At 43.0% G+C, this 20,262-nt stretch overlaps 1 protein-coding gene across 1 annotated transcript in view; it reads left to right on the top strand.

The window, feature by feature from the left end:
* RFC2 (replication factor C subunit 2) overlaps nucleotides 1-20,262 on the top strand; it is a gene marked incomplete at its 5' end in the record, with an annotated part of 169,838 nt that overhangs the window by 84,909 nt on the left and 64,667 nt on the right. The window contains one exon of the mRNA XM_044054862.1: nucleotides 7,219-7,299. Coding sequence (XP_043910797.1) covers nucleotides 7,219-7,299 — 81 coding nt within the window. The remainder of the gene's footprint in view (nucleotides 1-7,218; nucleotides 7,300-20,262) is intronic.

The following is a 20,262-nucleotide window of genomic DNA, read 5'->3' as shown; positions in this document are numbered from 1 at the left end:
TTGCGTTGGAGATGCAAAAATGTTACAACTCTAGCAGGCAATATGTGTGTGTGTGTGTGTGTGTGTGTGTGTGTGTGTGTGTGTGTGTGTGTGTGTGTGTGTGTGTGTATGTATGTATGTATATATATATATATATATATATATATATATATATATATATATATATATATATATGAAACAATTGATACATTTTAATGTTTCTATTCCCTCAGGTTGTAATGAGAGAGAAATTGCAGTATAGCTTACAAAGTAGATGAAAACCTTCAGTGATGAGCTATGGTTTCTGGCCAAAATTGTCCATGGAGTCTTGGTTATGAAAAAGGTAGCTGTTGAACTGACAAATTTATATACTGAAAATAATATAAGCAATAAGAATGATGTAAAGATCTAAAGTAGTTTACTTCATTTGGTCTTCAACCTGTGGGAATACGGATCCATATCGAATCCGAGCCGGCAAATATTACTAGCATCTGCTCCGAGCTCCAGACTCCTCCCCTTACCCATAATACACCTCCACTGCCCTCCATCCCCAGATCTCGTTTGCCTCGATTTTCTTATACATCATTTCTTCAGAGCTCCAGCTAGCAGTGGGTTATTTCACTTCTGTAAGTTTAAAACTTTCATTCTTTTTTCGTTTTCTAGGTTAGTTTATGTACCCCTTCTCCCCTCCCATCGCTTTGGTGTCGAGTGTTCGTCTGTTTAGGCAAATAGTTAGAGTAGTTTGTTCTGTTGTGCCCCTCTGAGTGGTGTATAGACTAGTGTGGTGAGTGGGTGTGTATGTGTTAGAGTTAAAAAAGTTTTTGCCTGTCTTTTTAAGGCTTTCTTTCTCTCAGGATGGCTGAAAAGCTAGTCTTTAAGTGCTGCACAGTGTGTGGCCATAAGGTCTTCCCAGCGGATGGCCAAACTCTGTGTGTGTTGTGCTTAGGTGTGGCCCGCCTTAGTGTGGATTGCTCCATTTGTGCAGGGTTCAACCCCCAGCTTTAAAGGATAGGCAGGCCAAGTTGGCCCTCAAAGGTCTTCTTCCTTCTACTGATCCTCCTTCCTCATCTTCAGCTTCAGTCACAGCGGCTGCTGTGACTGCCTGTCTCTCTTCTCTTCCTCTGGCCTTCCCTCCCTCCCAGGCTGGGACTCAAACTCCTGCATCTAAGCCTGTGGTAGCAGAGCAGAGGAGAGGTAGAGAAAGGGAGAGAGAGTCGAAGATGAAGGAAAAGAGGAAGAGGTCCCTAGACCTCGCTTCTCCAAGCAAGTCAACACGGATCCATGACTCCCCTTGGGTCCGGTCTCCGAGGTTGTCCCCTGAGCCGGAGGAGGCACATCCAGTCTCCTGGGCCTCGGCTCCCCAACCTGCCCAGTTGGAGTCCGTGGTCTCTTCACGGTCAACCCACTCATCGAATATGGATCTGGATAAGATGAAGCGCTTTTATCTGTACACAGATCCAGATGGGGGTCTTGCCAGCCCCCCTCCCCCTGGAGGGGGGGGTGGCTCGCTTCCTTTCTTTCAACCCATTTCTCCTTCCCCGATCTGCCCTTTGGCTTCGGACTACTCGGATCCGAGGTTGGCCTTGGTCAGGGGGTCGACGCAGACAGCTGACTGGAGCATCTCGGATCTGACCAGTTTGGAGCCAGAGCTTGGGTTTCTGATCCGAGGGAGTGGAACCTTTTCCATCGGCTCCGACATTGTTAGGCCTGGTCCCCTCCCTTGGAGCTCCGTCCACCTCTCGGGACCGGCTCTGATTTTCGCATCTGACCTGGTGAGACCAGCCTCCTTATTAGCTTCCCAGGAAGTCCGCTCTCCTTCGGCGTTCGATGTGGTAGAAAGGGTCCTCTCCGGATAAAGACCCCTGACTGCCCCCTCAGATTTCACCCAGGCTCCCTCGGCTTTGTCTATGGTCCCCACTGTTTTACCAGAGGGACAGCCCATGCTCTAAGAACCCCAGATGGTTCCCCCTTAGGAACAGATGGCTTGCAAGCGCTTCCCTGAGAGCCCCACTGGAGATGTGCCTCACAAGCGTACGTGCAAGCGGAGGCACTTGGACTCCCCCAAGTCCCTTACCGAGGACACCGATTTAGATGATGGAGAGAGTTCCCAGAGATCACCTCCAAAGGATGTCTCCTTTGGAGACATCATGGAGATCCTGCACCAGCGGGGAGGTTGGTCTGCCCCCAAGCCCTCTTCTGATGAGTGTGTGTTCCTGGAGGCTTTTGGCATGGGCCCGTCTACTTCCTGGGTGCCCCCTCCTGCGGATCCTTTAGTGGATTTGATCATCTCACGGATGTGGAAGGAACCAGACACCATGGAGGCCATCCCCAAGAGACCCGGTAATATTTTAAGCCCCCCCATTGACAGGCCATCCTGAAGTAAGGAATCCCCTGTGGACACCATGGTGGTAGCAGCAGCAACTAAGAAGGAACTTGCTCGGGAGAGTTCCTTGGTCCACCCTCCTGTCGGGGAGTCACGGATGATGGACTGCCTAGGGAAGCTGGTGTATGCTTCAGCTACCTTTTCGATCAGGGCGCTGAATTACTTGGACCATGTCACTAGACTCCAACGCGACCTAGTAAAAGAGCTGGAGGAGTCTCCACTCAAGTCCATGTCACAGGAGGACAAAGCTTCGTTCTCCGCAAAAATAACCACTGTAAAAGCGGTATCAAATACATCCATGCGACTCCTCTCCCATGCTACGGAAGGAGCAGCTAGGGCGTCTGGGTCTGGCGTGTCCATGAAGTGTAACACGTGGCTCAGGTTGTCAATTTTCTGAACCCTGCAATGCGTCTTTTGACGGCTCTACACTTTTCGTTAAGACTGTCAAGGAGACACTAGTCCAAATTGAGTAGGATGGGAAGACACTGTCGTCGGAATCCACTTCCCTAACCCTCATAGGTCTTTTTCCCGGAACCAGAGAGGGCAAAAGAAGATGTGGTTCGGAACCAGAGAGGGCAAAAGAAGATGTGGTTCCGGAAGTATCGTTATTCTCGGGACATTCTGGGCATAAAGGCAGAGGGGGACAGAATGGATGCCGGTCCAGAGGCAGAGGGTGTCAGCAGAACTTCGGATTTTGAGAACCGTTCTCTGACAGACCCAGGCAGCAACCCTGAAGGGGTTGCCCGGCTGCTCTACTCTGGAGGCAGTCGGGGGATGATTGTCCTTGCACCCAGCAACATGGGAGTCCTTAACGGACCGCTGGGTGCTTCAAATCATGTCCAGCGGATATTCTATCCCCTTCATGGGTTACCCCATATCTCCCAGACACTTCCCGGATGTTCCACCCACGCAAAGGGAATCAGCAGCACAGGAAATTTCCAAGCTGCTAGTAAAAGGAGCCATCAAAACCGTCCCCCCAGACCAGTCCAGATCGGGCTTCTACTCCAGGTTCTTTTTGGTGCCAAAGAAAATGGGGGGCTTAAGGCCCATTCTGGACCTCTCTCCCCTGAACCCGTCTGTTGCCAAAGAGATATTCTGGATGGTCACACTACAGTCTATCATGCTGTACCTGCAAGAGAGTGACTGGATGTGCTCGTTAGACCTCCAGGATGCTTACCATCACATAAAAATGCACAGAAGCTCCAGGAGGTTCCTCCGCTTCCGGCTAGGAGCCAATCATTATCAATTTCGAGCCCTACCCTGTGGTCTCTCCACAGCCCCCAGGATGTTTACCAAAGTGATGGCGGTTGTAGCGTCTCACCTGAGGCTTCAGAGTATTCAGGTCTGTCTTTACCTGGACTATTGGCTGTACACTGCTCCCACCAGGTGTCTACTTTCCCAAACCAGGAATTACTTTCCGACACTTGCCCTGAGTTTTGGCATCACAATCGACACATCCAAATCTCTCCTAGATCCTGTACAGGTGATGCACTATATTGGGGCAAGGATAGATGCTCTTCAGTGCAAAATATTCCTGACTTCGGAGAGAATTCAAAACCTCAGGATGCATGTCTCCCTGAACTGCCATTCCCACCTCCCAACGGCGGAATCAGTGTTGAGGGCCCTAGGCTTGATGGCGTTGACCATAACTCTTCTGTGTGCCCGGCTACACATGCGGATTCTTTTGTGGACTCTAGCTGTTTAATGGTCCCTGTTAGAACTGCCATTGACTTATCCTATCCACCTAAGTCAAGTGTGTCGGTCGTCCCTCATATGGTGGTTGAGCTCTCCGGACATTTTGGTGGGGCGCCCCTTTGTTCCAACACTGGCCCAAACCACAGTGACCACAGATGCCTACCAACTCGGGTGGGGGGGGGCATTGTTCGGGCAGGACAGTCCAAGGCCTGTGTCCCTCATAGAGACCCGCTTGCATGTCAATGTCCTAGAGATGAAGGTGGTCCTTCTAGAGTTGCAGGCCCTTCATGCCTTTCTTCCTCTGGGGACGATTGCCATTCAGTTGGACAACATGTTAGTAGTCTGGTATATCGACAAACAGGGAGGGACCAGATTTTGCCCCCTTTGTCACGAGGCCATGAGAGTGTGGGAATGGGCGATCACCAATCCTTCTCATTGCACTGCACATTCCGGGATGGTCCAACATCCTAGCGGACAGGCTATAGCGGACAGGCTAAGTCGGACCATTCTGATGCCTTACGAGTGGTCTCTGAATCAGTCAGTAGCGGAACAGATCTTCAGCCAGTGGGGTCAACCTTGCTGTGATTTCTTCACATCTCCTTCCAACGTGAAGTGCAACAAGTTTTTCGCTCTGAACCCTCTGCTGGGTGAGTCTCCCAGAGATGCTGTAGTTATGCTTGGCCTCCCGGTCTCCTGTATGTTTACCCACCAGTACCTCTCATTCTGAGGTTTCTGCAGAAAGCTTGTCGACTGGGGAGCAAGGTGATCCCCATAGCTTTATTCTGGCCTCGCCAGGTATGGTTTCCCTTCCTTTGGTCTCACCTGACTCAACCTTGGATCCTAGATCCCATGTAGGATTTGATTTCACACCCCTCGGAGGTGCCTCATCCGTGTCTGGACAGCCTGAAGCTCACGGCTTAGCTGCTCCAGTTCCCGTAATTGCTGGGACTCCCGGACTATCTTCCTCAGTTAGATCTATTTTTGTAGCTGCTCACAAGTCTTCGACCAGAAAGGTTTATCGCAGCAAGTGGAAAAGTTTTTCTTTCTGGGCCTCTCGGAGGAGTTTTAGATCCTTTCACGGCTCCTATTTCTGCTATTTTTGAATTTCTAGCTGATATTTTCCAGCACGGAGCTAGTTCTTCTACTGTCAAAGTTCAGTTGGCTGTCATTTCCCATTTTCATGTGGGTGAGAATTCTGCATCCTTAGCATCTTCCAGACTGTGTAAAGCTTTTATCAAAGGCACCTTTTTGCTACGCCCTCCGGTCAAAGATCCTATTTCCCCGTGAGACCTTACTATGGTTCTCCAAGCCCTGGTTGCTCCGCCTTTCGAGCCTGCCGCAACTGCAGATCTAAAATTTTTGTCATGGAAAACAGCCTTTCTGGTAGCTATCCCCTCTGCTAGAAGGGTTTCAGAATTACAGGCCTTGTCCATCAAACTTCCGTACATGATTTTTCATAAGACAGTTTCCCTTCGGACCAGTACATATTTTCTTCCTAAGGTGGCTTCACCAGTCAATATCAGTCAGACTATAAATTTGCCTGTGTTCTTTCCCAGTTGTACGAACAAAATGGAATACAAACTACACATGTTGGATGTTCATAGACGGTTACGATTCTATTTACACAGGACAAAAAATTTTCGTAAATCTGATCAATTGTTTCCTTCTGTAAACCCTTTTTGGGTAAACCTATCTCCAAGGTCACTATAGCTAGATGGATTTAGTCATGCATCCTGCAGGTCTATAATGACAGAGGTATGTCTCCTCCAGGTCTGGTTAAAGCTCATTCCACCAGGTCCATGGCATTCTGGTCTAGAGTGTCTTTGGATGACATTTGCTCTGCAGCTACTTGGTCATCATCTCATGCATTTATTTCTCATTATAAATTGGATTTGATTTCAAGAAGGAGAGCATCCTTTGGTTCCGCAGTGCTCCGGAATATCCTTCCATGTGGGCCTCCCAGGAGTTTTTAGTGGCTGGGTACTCTGTAATGAAGTAAACTACTTGAGATAAAGAAGTTATGTACTCACCATAACGGGTCTATATTAGATAACCGAATATTATCTTTAGCGAACACTCACATGAGCAAAAATGCCCGGTAATTGAACTTGGTATTGTGGGGGGGCTGCACCCCCACCCCTGCTAACTATATATTCCAACTCCGAGATTGCACTACAGTGAGGAAAGGGAAAATATCCCACTCCTCACTACCACAACCCCGCAAACACCCTTTTGATTACCGGCATTTTCGCTCGTGAGCGTTCGCTAAAGATAACATTTGGTTATCTAATATAGACCCCACCATAATGTTCCATCTGAGTAGTTTTACTTCATTTGTCTTCAACCGTCCCTCCCTCCTTCCTCCGGACCTTGGCGCGTGATCAGCCTACGGGGTGCAGTATAGGTCACAAGTATATTATCAGGTCGAGTACTAAGTATAAGTTCAGCAAACTCGATCTGGGGATGGAAGACCGTGGAGGTGTATTATGGGTAAGGAGAGGAGTCTGGAGCTCTGAGCTGATGCTAGTGATATTTGCCGGCTCGGATCCGATACGGATCTGTATTCCCACAGGTTGAAGACAAATGAAGTACAACTGCTCAGATGGAACGTTATGGTGAGTACATAATTTTTAGCACAATAAAAAAAGAAGTTAAGCCTTTTTTGTCATGCTTCACCTTGACTTCATTTCTTAGTAGTTCTTGACATTGCAGGTGACTTGCATCATGGATTATAGTAACACGTTTCTGCTGAAAGATTAGGCATTACTTCAGTCTGATCATATTAAGGAACTCTATTTACCAAGAGATAGAATGCTGAAATGCAATTTTTATTGAAGTTTTGACACTCGTCAACCCCTTATGTAGTCAAGTCATTTTTCCTCTCAGACACTTGAAAGGTTGTTTATTTTATGTATTCTACAGTGATATGTCCTGTGGATTCTCTGATGTTAGCTGTCACGAGAAAGCTTGCTTAGAGCAGTGGCTACTTCATGTATCTGAAACTTCTTCTAGATGTAATTTATAGATGTTATTTTTAGGTGCTCTCTCCGTTCTGATAAGCTGTTTGATTCATGAATTTAAATACATTTTTTTCAGTGGCGTTAACAGTTTGACAGCAGAACCCCTCAGGAAGTATTAATTGCAAATGCTAATCTTTGCAGGTTTGTGATGAGCCTCATCCTCTCCTTGTCAAAGAAATGATACAGCACTGTGTGAATGCCAATATTGATGAGGCATACAAGGTAAGATTGCAGCTGTTTAATTTTTATCCCAGGTTGTCTTGACTGAATATCTTTCATGTATGTTCATTGGCTTGATGCAAGTATTTTAGGAGTGATTTATAAGGTATACATTGTGTTGTATAAAGTTACATAATCTTATCGAAATTTCAAATGAAGCCTATCAAATCAGGAAAAGAAAAACAGACTTGGTTGGTTTTACTGTTTGGTGGCTTGATCCTAAGGGACACATTTCAGACGCACCTCGGAAGCCAAGAAATTTTGCAAAAGAGTGTTGCTGCATTATATTCATAGGTTCATACTAGGCTATATGCCCTAGGGCATTTATAAGCCTAGCCAGAGTGTGTTTGGCTTTCACCAGCCATTTTAAATTAATTTTGCTATGCTCTTTTTCGAGGTTAGTATACCGTGCCTCTTGTCTGACAGTGACACAGAAGTGATACCCGGGATAAACCTACGATCCCCCATCCACTCATCAAGATTCCTCTTGAAGAGAGTCAATGAGGGACTCTACCTAACCTGGACTGGGATTTTATTCCAGAGTGAAGGGAGCCTCTGGGTTATGAATCTGTCCCCCCAGCATGTCCTATTTATTTCAGTGCTGAGGTTCAAGGCTCTCGAGCGCATAGCTCGATGGGATTTGGATTTTCTGAGGTGCAGCATTTGCACTAATTCCGGTTTGGACATGGCTTTATACGTCAGGCACAGATCGCCTCTGAGCAGGCGGTATGCCACTGAGTAGAGCTGGAGTTTCTTTAACTGGGCAGCATATGGCATCTGTTTGAGCCCTTTGATCCTGTTGGTGAGTTACTTTTGGGGTATTTCCAGTTGCTGCAGGTGTCTGGTAAGGTACATCCCAAAAGGGGCATTGTACTCAATTATGGGCCTGATGAGGGATGAGTAAAGAGGCACGATGACCTCCCCTGATCTAGATGTGAATCCCTTCATGATTAGGTGGGCTATATAAAATGTTTTTCTAACCACTTTGGCTACGTGGTTGTCAAATGAGAGATTGCTATCAACTTGGGTCCCCAGGTCCCTAATTACTTCTGTACTTAATGGATTACCACCTATGTGGTAATTTGTGGGCACTTTGTTTTTGCCAAAGGGGATGACTATACACTTTTTGGCGTTTAGCTTGAGGCCATGGCTCTGGCACCAGTTGTCTGTTTCTATGAGGCCCTTTTGGAGGATGCTTGTGTCGGCTGGAGAGTCTATTATAGCGCCCAGTTTGCAGTCATCTGCGAACTTGGTCAGCCACAGTCCTTCCGTGTTGGCCTGTACCTCCAAGAAAAATATACCGAACAGGAGAGGTCCCAGGACTGAGCCTTGTGGGATGCCACTTGTAACTGGTTTGGAGTCTGACATGGCTCCAGCAATTCTAACTATGTGGGTTCTGTCCTTGAACCAGTTTGCAACCCATCTAGTGACATAGGGGTTTATATTTAAGCTGGTGAGCTTATCTATAATGCCCGAGTGGGGTATTGTATCGAAGGCTTTTGCGTGGTCCAGGTAGGCTGTGTGGACCACCTTCCCCTCGTCAATGGCCTTGGTGACTGTTTCAGAGAACTCAACCAGGTTTAAGAGGCAGGATCTGCCCTTAAAGCCGAACTGGGTAGGATCCAGTGTCTGTAGGTCCCCAATATCTTTTTTTATGAGGTCCATGATGATCCTTTCCATAGCTTTGCAGACCAAACTAGTCAGGATCTGTTGAGGCACCACCTTTGTGGAGAGGGACCACTGTTGCTGTACGCCACTCTTTGGGTACATATCCTGTGGTAAGGCTGAGATTGAACAGTAGTTTTATGTTTGGGTTTAGCTCTTGGAGTTCATGTAGGACGCAGCCCGGGACACCATCTGGTCCCATTGATGCTGTGTTTTTTGCTTTGGAGAGGGCGGCTCTTACCTGAGCATCTGAGATGTCAGGGGAGCAGCACTCTGCTGGGATAGATATTTGCCCTTTTGGGTGGGGGGGTGGGGGTTGTGCTGAACCTGTCAGCTAGGATGTTGGCAGTGTCTGTGGGTTCGGTGTATTTTTTGTCATTTTGGACTAATTCTGAGCATATCTGGGAATTCCCACCCAGGTTCCTAACATAACTAAAGAAAGCCTTGTGATTATCCTTAGTGTCCTGTGCAGTTTTTCTCTCGAAGCTGGCCTTAGACGATTTTATGAGTGCCGTAGTTTTTTGCTAACACTGATCAGAGATGCCTTCCCTTTTTGGGATTTTGCTCTATCATGTAGTAGCTTCCTCCTTCTATTGTATAGTTTGTTTATGGCTGGGGTCCACCAGACAGGACGTCTGCCTTTGGAGGATTGGGTCTTGGTTTTATTTGGGATTGCATGATCCATGCATTCCTGAAGGTGTTCATAGAATGCGTTTATAAAGGATTCTGCGGTCTGGGCCGTATTTTCCACAAGCCTGGGGGCTTTGAAGGATTGCACCTTGGTTTTGAGGAGTGTGAAATTTGCTTTAGAGAAGTTTTTCACTGTGGTTTTCTGGGCAGGGGGTGGGGATGGGATGTGAATATCCAGTGAGATTAGTTTATGGTCTGATCTTACCAGTGAGGGATACACTTCTGGTCTGGAGCATAGAGTCCCCATGTTGGTGATGATCAGGTCCAGTATGTTTTCCCCTCTTGTGGGAGTGGTAACAAGTTGATGTCCTTCAAGGATGCATCTGCAGTCATCACATATGGGTTGTCCTGCCTCGACTCTTTCTTGCCTCAGCCGATGTCAGATAAAGTTAATAATTGTTTTAAACTTGTGAAACAAATACCTCATAAGGATTTCCACTCTGCTGCCCTCCTAGGCCCAGACCACGAAACTACAATGGTACCTAAAGGAGTTTATGGACTCACAGTCACACAGCCCTGCTTTGATACCCTCATTCATGCCTTCAAAAGAAATCTGTGGTGAGCTCGTGGTAAGCAAGCCAGGTCTGCCTCTCAGCAAACCAATAGCCAGCAAAACCCAAACAAACCACGCTTCTACAGACCACGGATGGGAGGCGCACATGGGAGAGATGGAGATTCAATTTGTTTTGGTCACGTAACAAGTTGTTGCATAGCATTTGAGTTTATAAATTCTAGGAACCTTTGAGCTAGGGTGTTGGAGCTAGAGTAATGCTCCCAGTCTATGTTTGGGTAGTTGAAGTTGCCCAATTTAATGGTGTTTGGAGAGACCTTCATATTTTCCAGTGTTCTCAGGAAGGCCGAGTGGGGTTCCTGGGTTTTGGAGGGTGGTCTGTAGCAGGCTATAAACTGGAAGGCAGTTTTACCCACTGTTAGTTGCACATGGATAGTCTCTGATGCCTCGTGCTGTGCCACCAACCTGGAGGTGTGGGTATCTTTGACGAATATTGATGCTCCCCTCCTTTCTGGTTCGGTCCAAGTTTTGGGGCTGAAAAGCATGGTATGAGGTATAACCTGGTAGTGCTGGGGTGCTCTCGGGAGCCTTGAACCAGGTTTTTGTTACTGCACAGATATCGATGTTCTGCATGCTAAGGAGAGTTTTGAGTGCATGCATCTTGAGGTTTAGACTTCTGGCGTTGAGTAGCATTACTCTTAGTTTCTTATCCCTTGTGATACCTATGGAGGTGGGTTTGTCTTTTGAGCCTTGCCTAAAAAAGGCACTATGGGGGTAGCAAGAGCCTTTGCCAATATCCGAAAGCCCAGGGGTGACAGGTGCAAGCCGTCCCTAGCGAAGCATCGTGGCCTGTTGAGCATGTCATCCCAGGCTGACAGGCATTGGATCCCCTTTGAATGACACCAATACTTAAACCAATTGTTGAAATTGATCATCTTGTCTTCATATTGTGGCATCATTCTTGGTGAGAGTAAGATGCTACTCAAGGTCAGGGTCATACCGGCCTGGGCCACATGCTCACAGAGCACCTCTGTCTCTTTTCATGTAGTCCAGGGAGGTATGTCTCAGGTCATTCTCACCAGCATGGACAATGACTGAGTCATATTTGTACTTGCAGTGACCTGAGTGCTTGTGTTATGTGGCGGATCCTAGCGCCCGACAGGCAGCTCATCGTGACCTTCTCCTTGTTCAGCCTGGTGAGCGGGACGTCAGTGTGCCTGACGATAGTCACCTATTACAAGTGTATCAGGTGTGTTTTTTAGCCTTAAGGGCTGTGACTGTTTGGCACACTGGCTTTGTGAGCTATGTGTTGCACGTGTTTTGTTTTGGGGTAGCGGTTGCTTGGGTGTCTGCTTTGGAGGTCTCTGCTGCTTAGGCAGATTTTTATTTAGAGCCTCCAAGTATGTTTTTGTGTGTTTGTGTTTGGTTTGCTGTCGTGGTAGGTCTATGAGACTGGAATTGTAGTGAGTGTGGTTTCCTTCTCCTCCTGACAGGTTTCGCCAGTACTGAGTTGAGAGAGCTTAGCCTCCAGTTTGGCTATATGGTTGCATCTCTCACATGTGTTGGAATTTGTTGGGAGGAGGAGATGGTTGTCTGTGTACATGAGACAGTTGTAACATTGCCTCAAGATTCCGAGATTCACCAGCTGGACCGGAGAGGAGATTGACAACTGACCTTTGGACATGCTAGAATAGTATTGGGAATTCCTTTATAATTGAAAAAAAATGGGCCAATGGGAAACAAGGTACTCAAGGGGAGTTTGTGAGGGTGTAGTGCTTTTAATTTTTTGGTGCTGACTTATATAATTGCTTTAGTGAGCAAGTGCCAGGTAACTTAAATGCAAAAATGACAAACAGTAACTTTCTTTCAAGTGAAACAAGGAAATAAGTACAGTAAGCAATGCAGATGTCACTAGGGATCCACAGAAGCGCTGAATAGCCGCGTTTTAGGTGGAATTAGCGTTTCAGGGAAATAACAAGCAAATAAGCATACAAACAAAGCTAGATTCAGCAGGCCTGGATCTAGTCTATGCTACAGCAAACAAGGTGTACCAATTCCAGTAAGAAACAGTTCAAATATGCAGGCACTATAAGCCTTTAACCAGAAATTCCCAGCTCAGAAGGGCAGAGTCCAGCCTCTCCTCCCACAAGAGTGCAGACCACGAACCTTCTTAATGTAAAATAACTGGCCTGAAGCCCAAGTGCTTAAACCAGAACTAATACACTTTTAGAATAACAGACACTGAGCCCTCAATCAGCAGTTCTCAACTTAGAAGGATGTAAGCTACCTGTCCTGCCACCACAGTGCAGGCCACAAACCTTCCTAATGTAAAACAACTGGTCTGAGCCAAAGTGCTTAATCCAAAAGACTTAGAATGGTAGCTGCACTTCAGTTGTATTTATTACTGCTTGGTAGTAACTTGATTAAATTAAAGAATGCCTGGATTAGTGCTCAAGTTATACAAGCAAAGCTAGATTCAGCAGGCCTGGATCTAGTCTATGCTACAGCAAACAAGGTATACCAATTTAGTAAGAAGCAGTACAATATGCCGGCACTATAAACCTTTAACCAGAAATTCCCAGCTCAGAAGGGCAGAGTCCAGCCTCTCCTCCCACAAGAGTGCAGACCACGAACCCTCTTAATGTAAAATAACTGGCCTGAAGCTCAAGTGCTTAAACCAGAATTAATACACTTTTAGAATAACAAACACTGAGCCCTCAATCAGCAGTTCCCAACTTAGAAGGATGTAAGCTACCTGTCCTGCCACTACAGTGCAGAGCACAAACCTTCTTAATGTAAAACAACTGGTCTGAAGCCCAAGTGCTTAAACTAAAAGGCTTAGAGTTAGTTACACTAAGCAGTAATAAATACAATTGAGTACTTTTAAGATGACGCAAAAGCAAAATTAAGTAGGAAGAAACACAAATACAGTAAAAGCAGATTTTTTTTTTTGAGTGAGCAAATGAGATGGGCCCAGGATGAGTATCCAAGTGCTAATTTACAAGAGGGGCGGGCAGTTTCAAAGCCACCAAGATTAACACAAAGACAAAAACAGGGACGGTGGGTGGGGATCTACTGAAAAACCAGTCAACTTCTAGCTAGATATTGCTCAATGCAACACAAACCAATTACTTTAAAAAGTGCAGATAAAAGTTACTTAGCTACACTTATGCATTTAAGTTGATATCATGCAGGTCTTAACCGGCCAAAGCTCTAACTAGAAATAAACTTTTATAAATACAACTTTAACTGGGTAGTGTACATAGAATAAACAATAGAGTACAAAGAAAATTGCTGCATTGTCTTACAAGAGCAAATCAACTTGTAACTGAAGAACATGCTATATGGCACAAATACAAAATCTGTTGATAAAATACATAGAGAAAATGCAATACACCATATAGGCATGACGATGTTGGAGAAGAATATGGATATATAAAATTCATGGTAGGTAGAATCCAGAGCTTATCTAAACAATCCTGTCTTGGTTTGTGATTGACTGTGCATTAGCTTGGTAAGAGGAGCTTTTATTTGAATTTGTTTTATTTTTTACGTGCTGTTTTCCACAGTTTGTAGAAAGGAAGGGATAGCTTGTAGACAAAGATTTACTTTGATTTAGATTTTGTTTTATCTTTAATTTTAACTATTAGTTGTAGAAAGGGATATGTTTTAGACAGGCAAGCTCTAGCCACCCCAAAGGGACTAGTCAGCTGCGAGTTCACACAGGCTGCAGAGGGGTCAATCCAGAGCTTATCTAAACAAAATCCTATCTGGGTTTGTAATTTATTGATCTTTACTGTTAAAAAGGTGCATGACTGTGAGCGACAGCAGAAGCTACTCCGCACATTTGCGAGCAATGTAAAGGAATTCCAGTTTTTATGTGAATTTCACAACTTGTTCGCCCAGAGCAACAACTTTACTGTAATTAATATTTAGTTGTATGTTGTTTGTGTGACTTTTCGCTTAGAAGTTGATTTGTTCTCTTTGAATTATGTGGTAACTGATTTTGATTATTCTTTTTCTAATTTTTTATTAATATTCCTTAAATGAATATGCCTTTAATGATTTGCTAAAGCACAAATATTTTTACAGTGTAATAAATACTGTGTATATTTAAAGGTAACACCTGATAACACTGGTGATTTGTGTTCATGTCAAAAGTTTAATGATTGGCTTAGTAGTAGTAGTAGCAAATCTACTCATACTGATGACTATTACAATTGGCATGGCTTGGAGAACTGTTACATATATTAATGACTGGACTGATGAGATAAGTAATGTTAGGCAAAGAGTAAATAGAACACATTTAGAAAAGGAAGTGTCTGTTTTCTGTAAAGATCACTCAACCCCTGTGAAACAAGATAAATGCCCCCGACAACTTTGAAATTCTGGATACAAGTGTTCAGGAATCTGAGGTTTCAGAGTGTACATTAGAAAATAAAAAAAAAAATGAAAGAAGGGAAATTCACAAAAAATAAAGAAAAAGAAACTGATAAATGTAAAACAAAGAGAATACATACTAAAAATGACACTGCTTTATCTAACTCGCAGATTACAGGGAATAATATTTTTCTATCAGAAAACCTTCAGCCTACAGAAAAAGGGAGGAGAAAAAGGAAAAGGGTAGACAAAAATGAAATCAAAACTGAACGTGGATGGCCTGAAGAGCATTACTGTAAGAAAAGAGGAGAAAGACAGACTTTGACAACATGGCTTAAGCCATGGATGTACAAAGCCAGCTGGATGAGAACTCTCTGCCTGCAGATGTAATAAGCAATGAAAATGGTGAGATTAAAAAACTAAGGTTGATGAGGATCACTCCTTTGTAACATCCATTCCTCTCAAACGTACCAAATTCCTCGGTAAATACCGGTTTAGAGGGCAAAATATTGGGGTGCCATGAATTCCCCAGTGGCCCCATTAATTTCCGAATTTCTTTGGGGTTTTTTTTTTTGTTTGTTTTACTATCACGTGCAGGGGGTGCACGATGACATCAGCACGAGGCAGATTCAGACAGCCTGTCAGGAATATTGCTACTTAGTTTAACTTTACCAGTCTATGACTCTACGGGTTTTGTTTTGCACTTCTTTCTTCCAGGTAAGTAAAAAAAAAAAAAAAAAAAAAAAACAGCCGGTACACTTTTTATGTTTCGCCTTTTATTTATTTTATGTACTTTTCTTTACATATGTGTTTTATTTTGGCTTTTCCACATGTTACAGGCTACAGCACAACTGCACAAAGGTTTCTTATTTCCATGCTGTGCAGCACCAGTCTTTCTGCAGTATGTCGTTGGTTTGTGCACCAGCAATAAATTTAGTACCCATAGACTGATCAAGGCTCCTTCACACCAATATTCTCACCAGACCAATACAAATGCAAACACGGTGTTGTGCTGCCAGCCAAATCACTAACCGAATACCCAGTGCATGAATGTGTGTTTAAAGGGGTTGTCAGACAGTTGCCTTTGTTCATCAGAATGCATAGTATAGCCCAGAAAGGTGTCCATGGTAAGTATTTCACATCACGTTGGTGTATGTAAGTAGGTGACAAGTCGGTGGGCACTGACACCGGCTTAGCTTCTGAACGCTTGGTGGTTGTTGTCTTTTGGCTTTTCCCGGTTAGGGGTCACCACAGCAGAACTCCGGTCCGCTAATGATTGGCAGTAGATTTTCACGAACGCCGTGGTGCCAGCTCTCAGCGTTCAACCTTCAACAAGGGCACGCCCATTTATGCATGTCTTTCAACCGCCCATCAATCCACAGGGAGGGCATGCAGACTCCACACAGAAGGACCCCCCCACCGCACTCCAGCCAAGAATCGAACGGGAGAACCTCTTGCTGTGATGCAACAATGCTACCACTGTACCACCGCGGATATATTGAAAGATATAAAAACAAAATGGTGAGAGTTTTTACATGATAGCTTAACAAAATCAGAATGTTTTTTCGCATTCCTCCTCTGCAATGTTACGTTACGAATCTGCATGACACCAGTTAACCTGAAATGATTAGCTTACATTAGGGAACCGCTTACGTGTATAGAAGCTTTGTCACCGTTTTAAGCAGAAGCACTTAAATTTGATGCCTTCTAGGTGTAATTTGTGTGTACAGATGCTGGTTTCAATCCCTGTAACTGTGGAAAATGGAATTTTTTTTTTTTTTTTTTAGTGCAAGTGGTATTTTTGGCTGACAGTTTTTGTGGATGTGAGTGGATCCTTAATGTAAACTGAAGTACTAACAATTTTTTTTTTAAATATCGGTAGTGGTATTGCATAAAATTAATGGAGGTTGGTAACTGTCCACTTAATTGAAATCTTCAGCTTTTATAGCAGTGTTTGTTGGGTAATACGTTTTTTGTTGTGCAGGCAGTTTAACTATTTGACAGTAGTTTCATTTTGTTTTCACAGGTCTCCATTATTGTAATTTGGATATACACTTTTTCATGTTGTTGCCAGCACTTGTTTTAAAAAGCACAAACACGTTTATATGGTGATATTGTGTAAATCTCCTTGACCTTTTCATACTTTTGCTATCATTTCCCATATCTCTGCGCTAATAAGAAAGTGGTGCTGATGTTTGCGACCATTTTTTTCTTTTGTGTTAGTAACTAATGTAAATATTTTCCAGACGTGGTATATTTTTCTGTCATTTTATCCTTTGTAAGTTTTCTGATCCTCTCTTTTTGTTGTGTTTATGCAACCATATTTATCTGCCTAAACACAGGTTTTAATTTTCATAGTTCAACAGCGTTACATGAGTCGTTCATTAGTTTATAGTGCTCCTTTCTTCTTAGGAAAACAGTATGGTGACATCATTCAAAGATGCATTTTGCATGTTTAGTTTTATACACTAGGACGTATAGTAAGAGTGTAGTGTGGGTAATATTTTGACTACTAAGTATTTTTTTGTGTTTTATTTATTTTTTTTTTCCTCCCTGCACCTCTCCTGTAAATGGGCCATTGCAGTGTGAATATCTGTTAATAAAAATAAAGTAATTTTTGTGCATCTAAATTAGTATTTCTATAAATTGTCTGTGTTGCATCCTCTTAGAGGTTGTGTGTGTCCTGTGATGGGTTGGTACCCTGTTCAGGATAGGTTCCTCTGCTTGGAACTTGGTGAGTATAGGTAGGCTCCATCTTCCCCATAACCCTGAAGTGGATTATGTGGCTGAATGCATGTAACCTTTGAGTAGGATGGATTTAGTGTCACTCTGGGCATCCTACTGTAATTTTATAGTACCTATCTCCATATAAATTCTTCCATGAACTGGATCAGAATGCCAGTTGCGTGACTGTTAATTTACCTGTCCTATCAATGTAGGTTAAAAAAATTAGGAGGAGATGGATGATAAAAATATAAGTAGCCAATGCACATGTATCCCCACAGTGCAGCCATTTACTACAGGTCTCTGGGGCCATATTTTGGTTGTCTGTTCTTCAGTTTGCATTTGAAAGTTGGTAATTATGTATGCAAATTTTGTTAACCAGCGTACAGATTTGTACCTATTTTTCATAGGTCTTTGTCCAGATTTTTGATGTTTCCAGGTTGAGAGGTATGGTAACGACTGATAGAGCAGATATTACTGAATTAGAAGCTGGAGATTCTTCAGATCTGGTCAGAAAATATTTTCTTCTAATTAGAGATTCAGTTATTAGATGAACTGGTACTTAAATTTGCAAAGATAATGGATGTGAAATAGTGTTCTTGCTAGGGGAAAAAATAGACTATGTGAGGCTGGCCTTAGAATGCTTTAATTTAAGGAAGTATGGATCTGTTTTTATTCATGTCAGTACACATGATCTCATCCACAAGGATTCTCTGACTGTTAGTACGGAACTTACAGCCCTCTTAAATAGCATAGCTTGTGCAGGTGTTGGGATATATTTTTCAAAAATCACACACAGAAAAGAGGGTCGTCATCGGGAATGAAGAGATTGTTTGGTTAAATACCTGCATGAAAAAAGTCATATTAAAAGAAAATGGAAATTTGTAGTGTATCGGAGTCTTAAGTTTGGATGCACGTGTTCAGACAGGATGGCCTGCACGTGTCAAGATCAGGGTTGAGAATTTTTGCATCAGATAGTTTGTAATATTTGACAAACACAAGGCAGGATTTTTGCCAGGTTGATGATATGACAATTCACAGATAGCAACACTGGGTACATCTCTGGTCATTAATGCTAGGAACATTATTAATAAAAGGAAACTTTGTACATCCCCGTAAGAATGATGATGATATTGTTTGTGAAACAGTGACTAGAAACCAGTTCCATTAGAGTATAAATGTTTTTACTGTAACAGACGTTCTAACAAAAATCAGGTGGAGGAGTTATGATGGGGATTAATGATGGTTATGAGACCTGTGATTATTACGTCTTCAATGATAACATCAATACTACAGATTAACATATAATAACTGTTAGAGAGTATAGACCACCAAAGTAGAGTGCTGATGACCTAAAGGAATTCTTATATTTCTTGCATGAAACACTAGAGGGAAGAATACCAGTGTCTGGGACTTAAATTTACCAGAAACAGACTGCAGTAATAATGAGTCAACAGCATTGGTAAAGAAATTATTTACAGGGTATGTCCAAGAGCAACAATTGATTCAGATTGAAAAAACAAACCACTACCGGGGATCGGGACTTACCACACATTGTGTTCCTAAAGAAATTACTGTTAGTCAAGTATTACCACCATTGATGTGCAGTGATCATTGGGTTTATAAAGGTTTTTTTGTTGCTAGATAATTCTGCCAAACTGAAATGTCAACCAATGCACACAAGATAAATAACAGATTATATGGAAACAAAGCAGTTACTTTGTAAAACTAATTGGAGTTATGTGTTCAGTGGAAAACATGCTGAAGGAATGTGGAAAATTTTGAAAGAGAAATTGTTTGAATGCAAAAAAAAAAATTAATTTCAGGATCTAGCCACACAATGTCAGGAGGATATATTTTTCATAAGCACAAGATACTTGATTAAGGTGAGAGACAAAAATATAAGAAATTGAAAAGAGGTCAAACTACAACTTTGAAAACTGAACTCAACAAGCAATTTGTTTAAATTGGGCATAATGTGAAACAAGATCAAGGAAAATTTTGAAGAAAATTTATATAGATGTTGAGCATAATAGGAAAACATTTTAGATCACTAAGGTGGAAGGGGTAAAGAAATACAAATTGATAAACTCCTGTAAATCCTAAAATTTATTTTCGGACACAACAGATTATAGATATATTTACAAAATCTTATGCAAAACAGTTTTGTTCCCTAAAGGGGGTGTTGAGTTGTCCTAGTGACATCCAGGTAAGCTCAAATACTCAAATCAAATTAGATTATATTGAAAAAGAACTATGCAAATTGGATCCAAACAGAGCACAGGGATGATACAAATTAGTAATAATGACCCAAGAACTGTTTAGCAAGAATTTACAGTACCATTATATCTGTTATTTACTAGGTAGTGTAAATATAGGGGTTTTCCTCAAGATTGGAGACGAGCACTTATTAAACAGTTGGACAGGTGAAATTCTTGGTTACAGTTGGTGTCCCACAGGGCTCTGTTCTAGTCCCATACTTGTTTAGATTGTAGCTTTCAGATCTATCTTTTTCATCTGAGGTGTACTACGGTCTGTATGCAGATGACTTTAAATTGGCTAAACTGATTACATGTGTTACAGATAGGGCATGTCTGCAAAATAACATGACTAAATTGACCATTTGGGCACAGGAGAATAATATCCTAATAAATCTCTCAAAAAAACTGTCTGAGATTTGGGAGACATAAACTGAAAGGTGAATATTTAATATGGAACACTGTGATTGAAACTGTAGATTCATATAAGTATATAGGTAGATCAAGCTTTATGTTTTTCTAATCCTATCAGACGGTTGAGTAATGATAGTTATGGAATTCCTGCTTACTAATTGGGTCTAAATGTCGAATGTGATGGAACAAATTCAGCAGATTCGACATTTAGATCGAGTAGCTAAGGTAACTCTAGCCCCTACCCTGCAAATTCACTGTTTTGCAGGGGGCAAGCCCTCTGCCCCCCCTTTTTGTGGGGGCTGTATCCCCGCACCCCCTGCTAAA

Source organism: Protopterus annectens, chromosome 13.part0, assembly GCF_019279795.1.
Source record: "Protopterus annectens isolate FY-2018-M chromosome 13.part0, PAN1.0, whole genome shotgun sequence".
NCBI lineage: Eukaryota > Metazoa > Chordata > Ceratodontiformes > Protopteridae > Protopterus > Protopterus annectens.
Note: the sequence above shows the minus strand (reverse complement) of the source record. Positions and strands in the feature narration are given on the sequence as shown.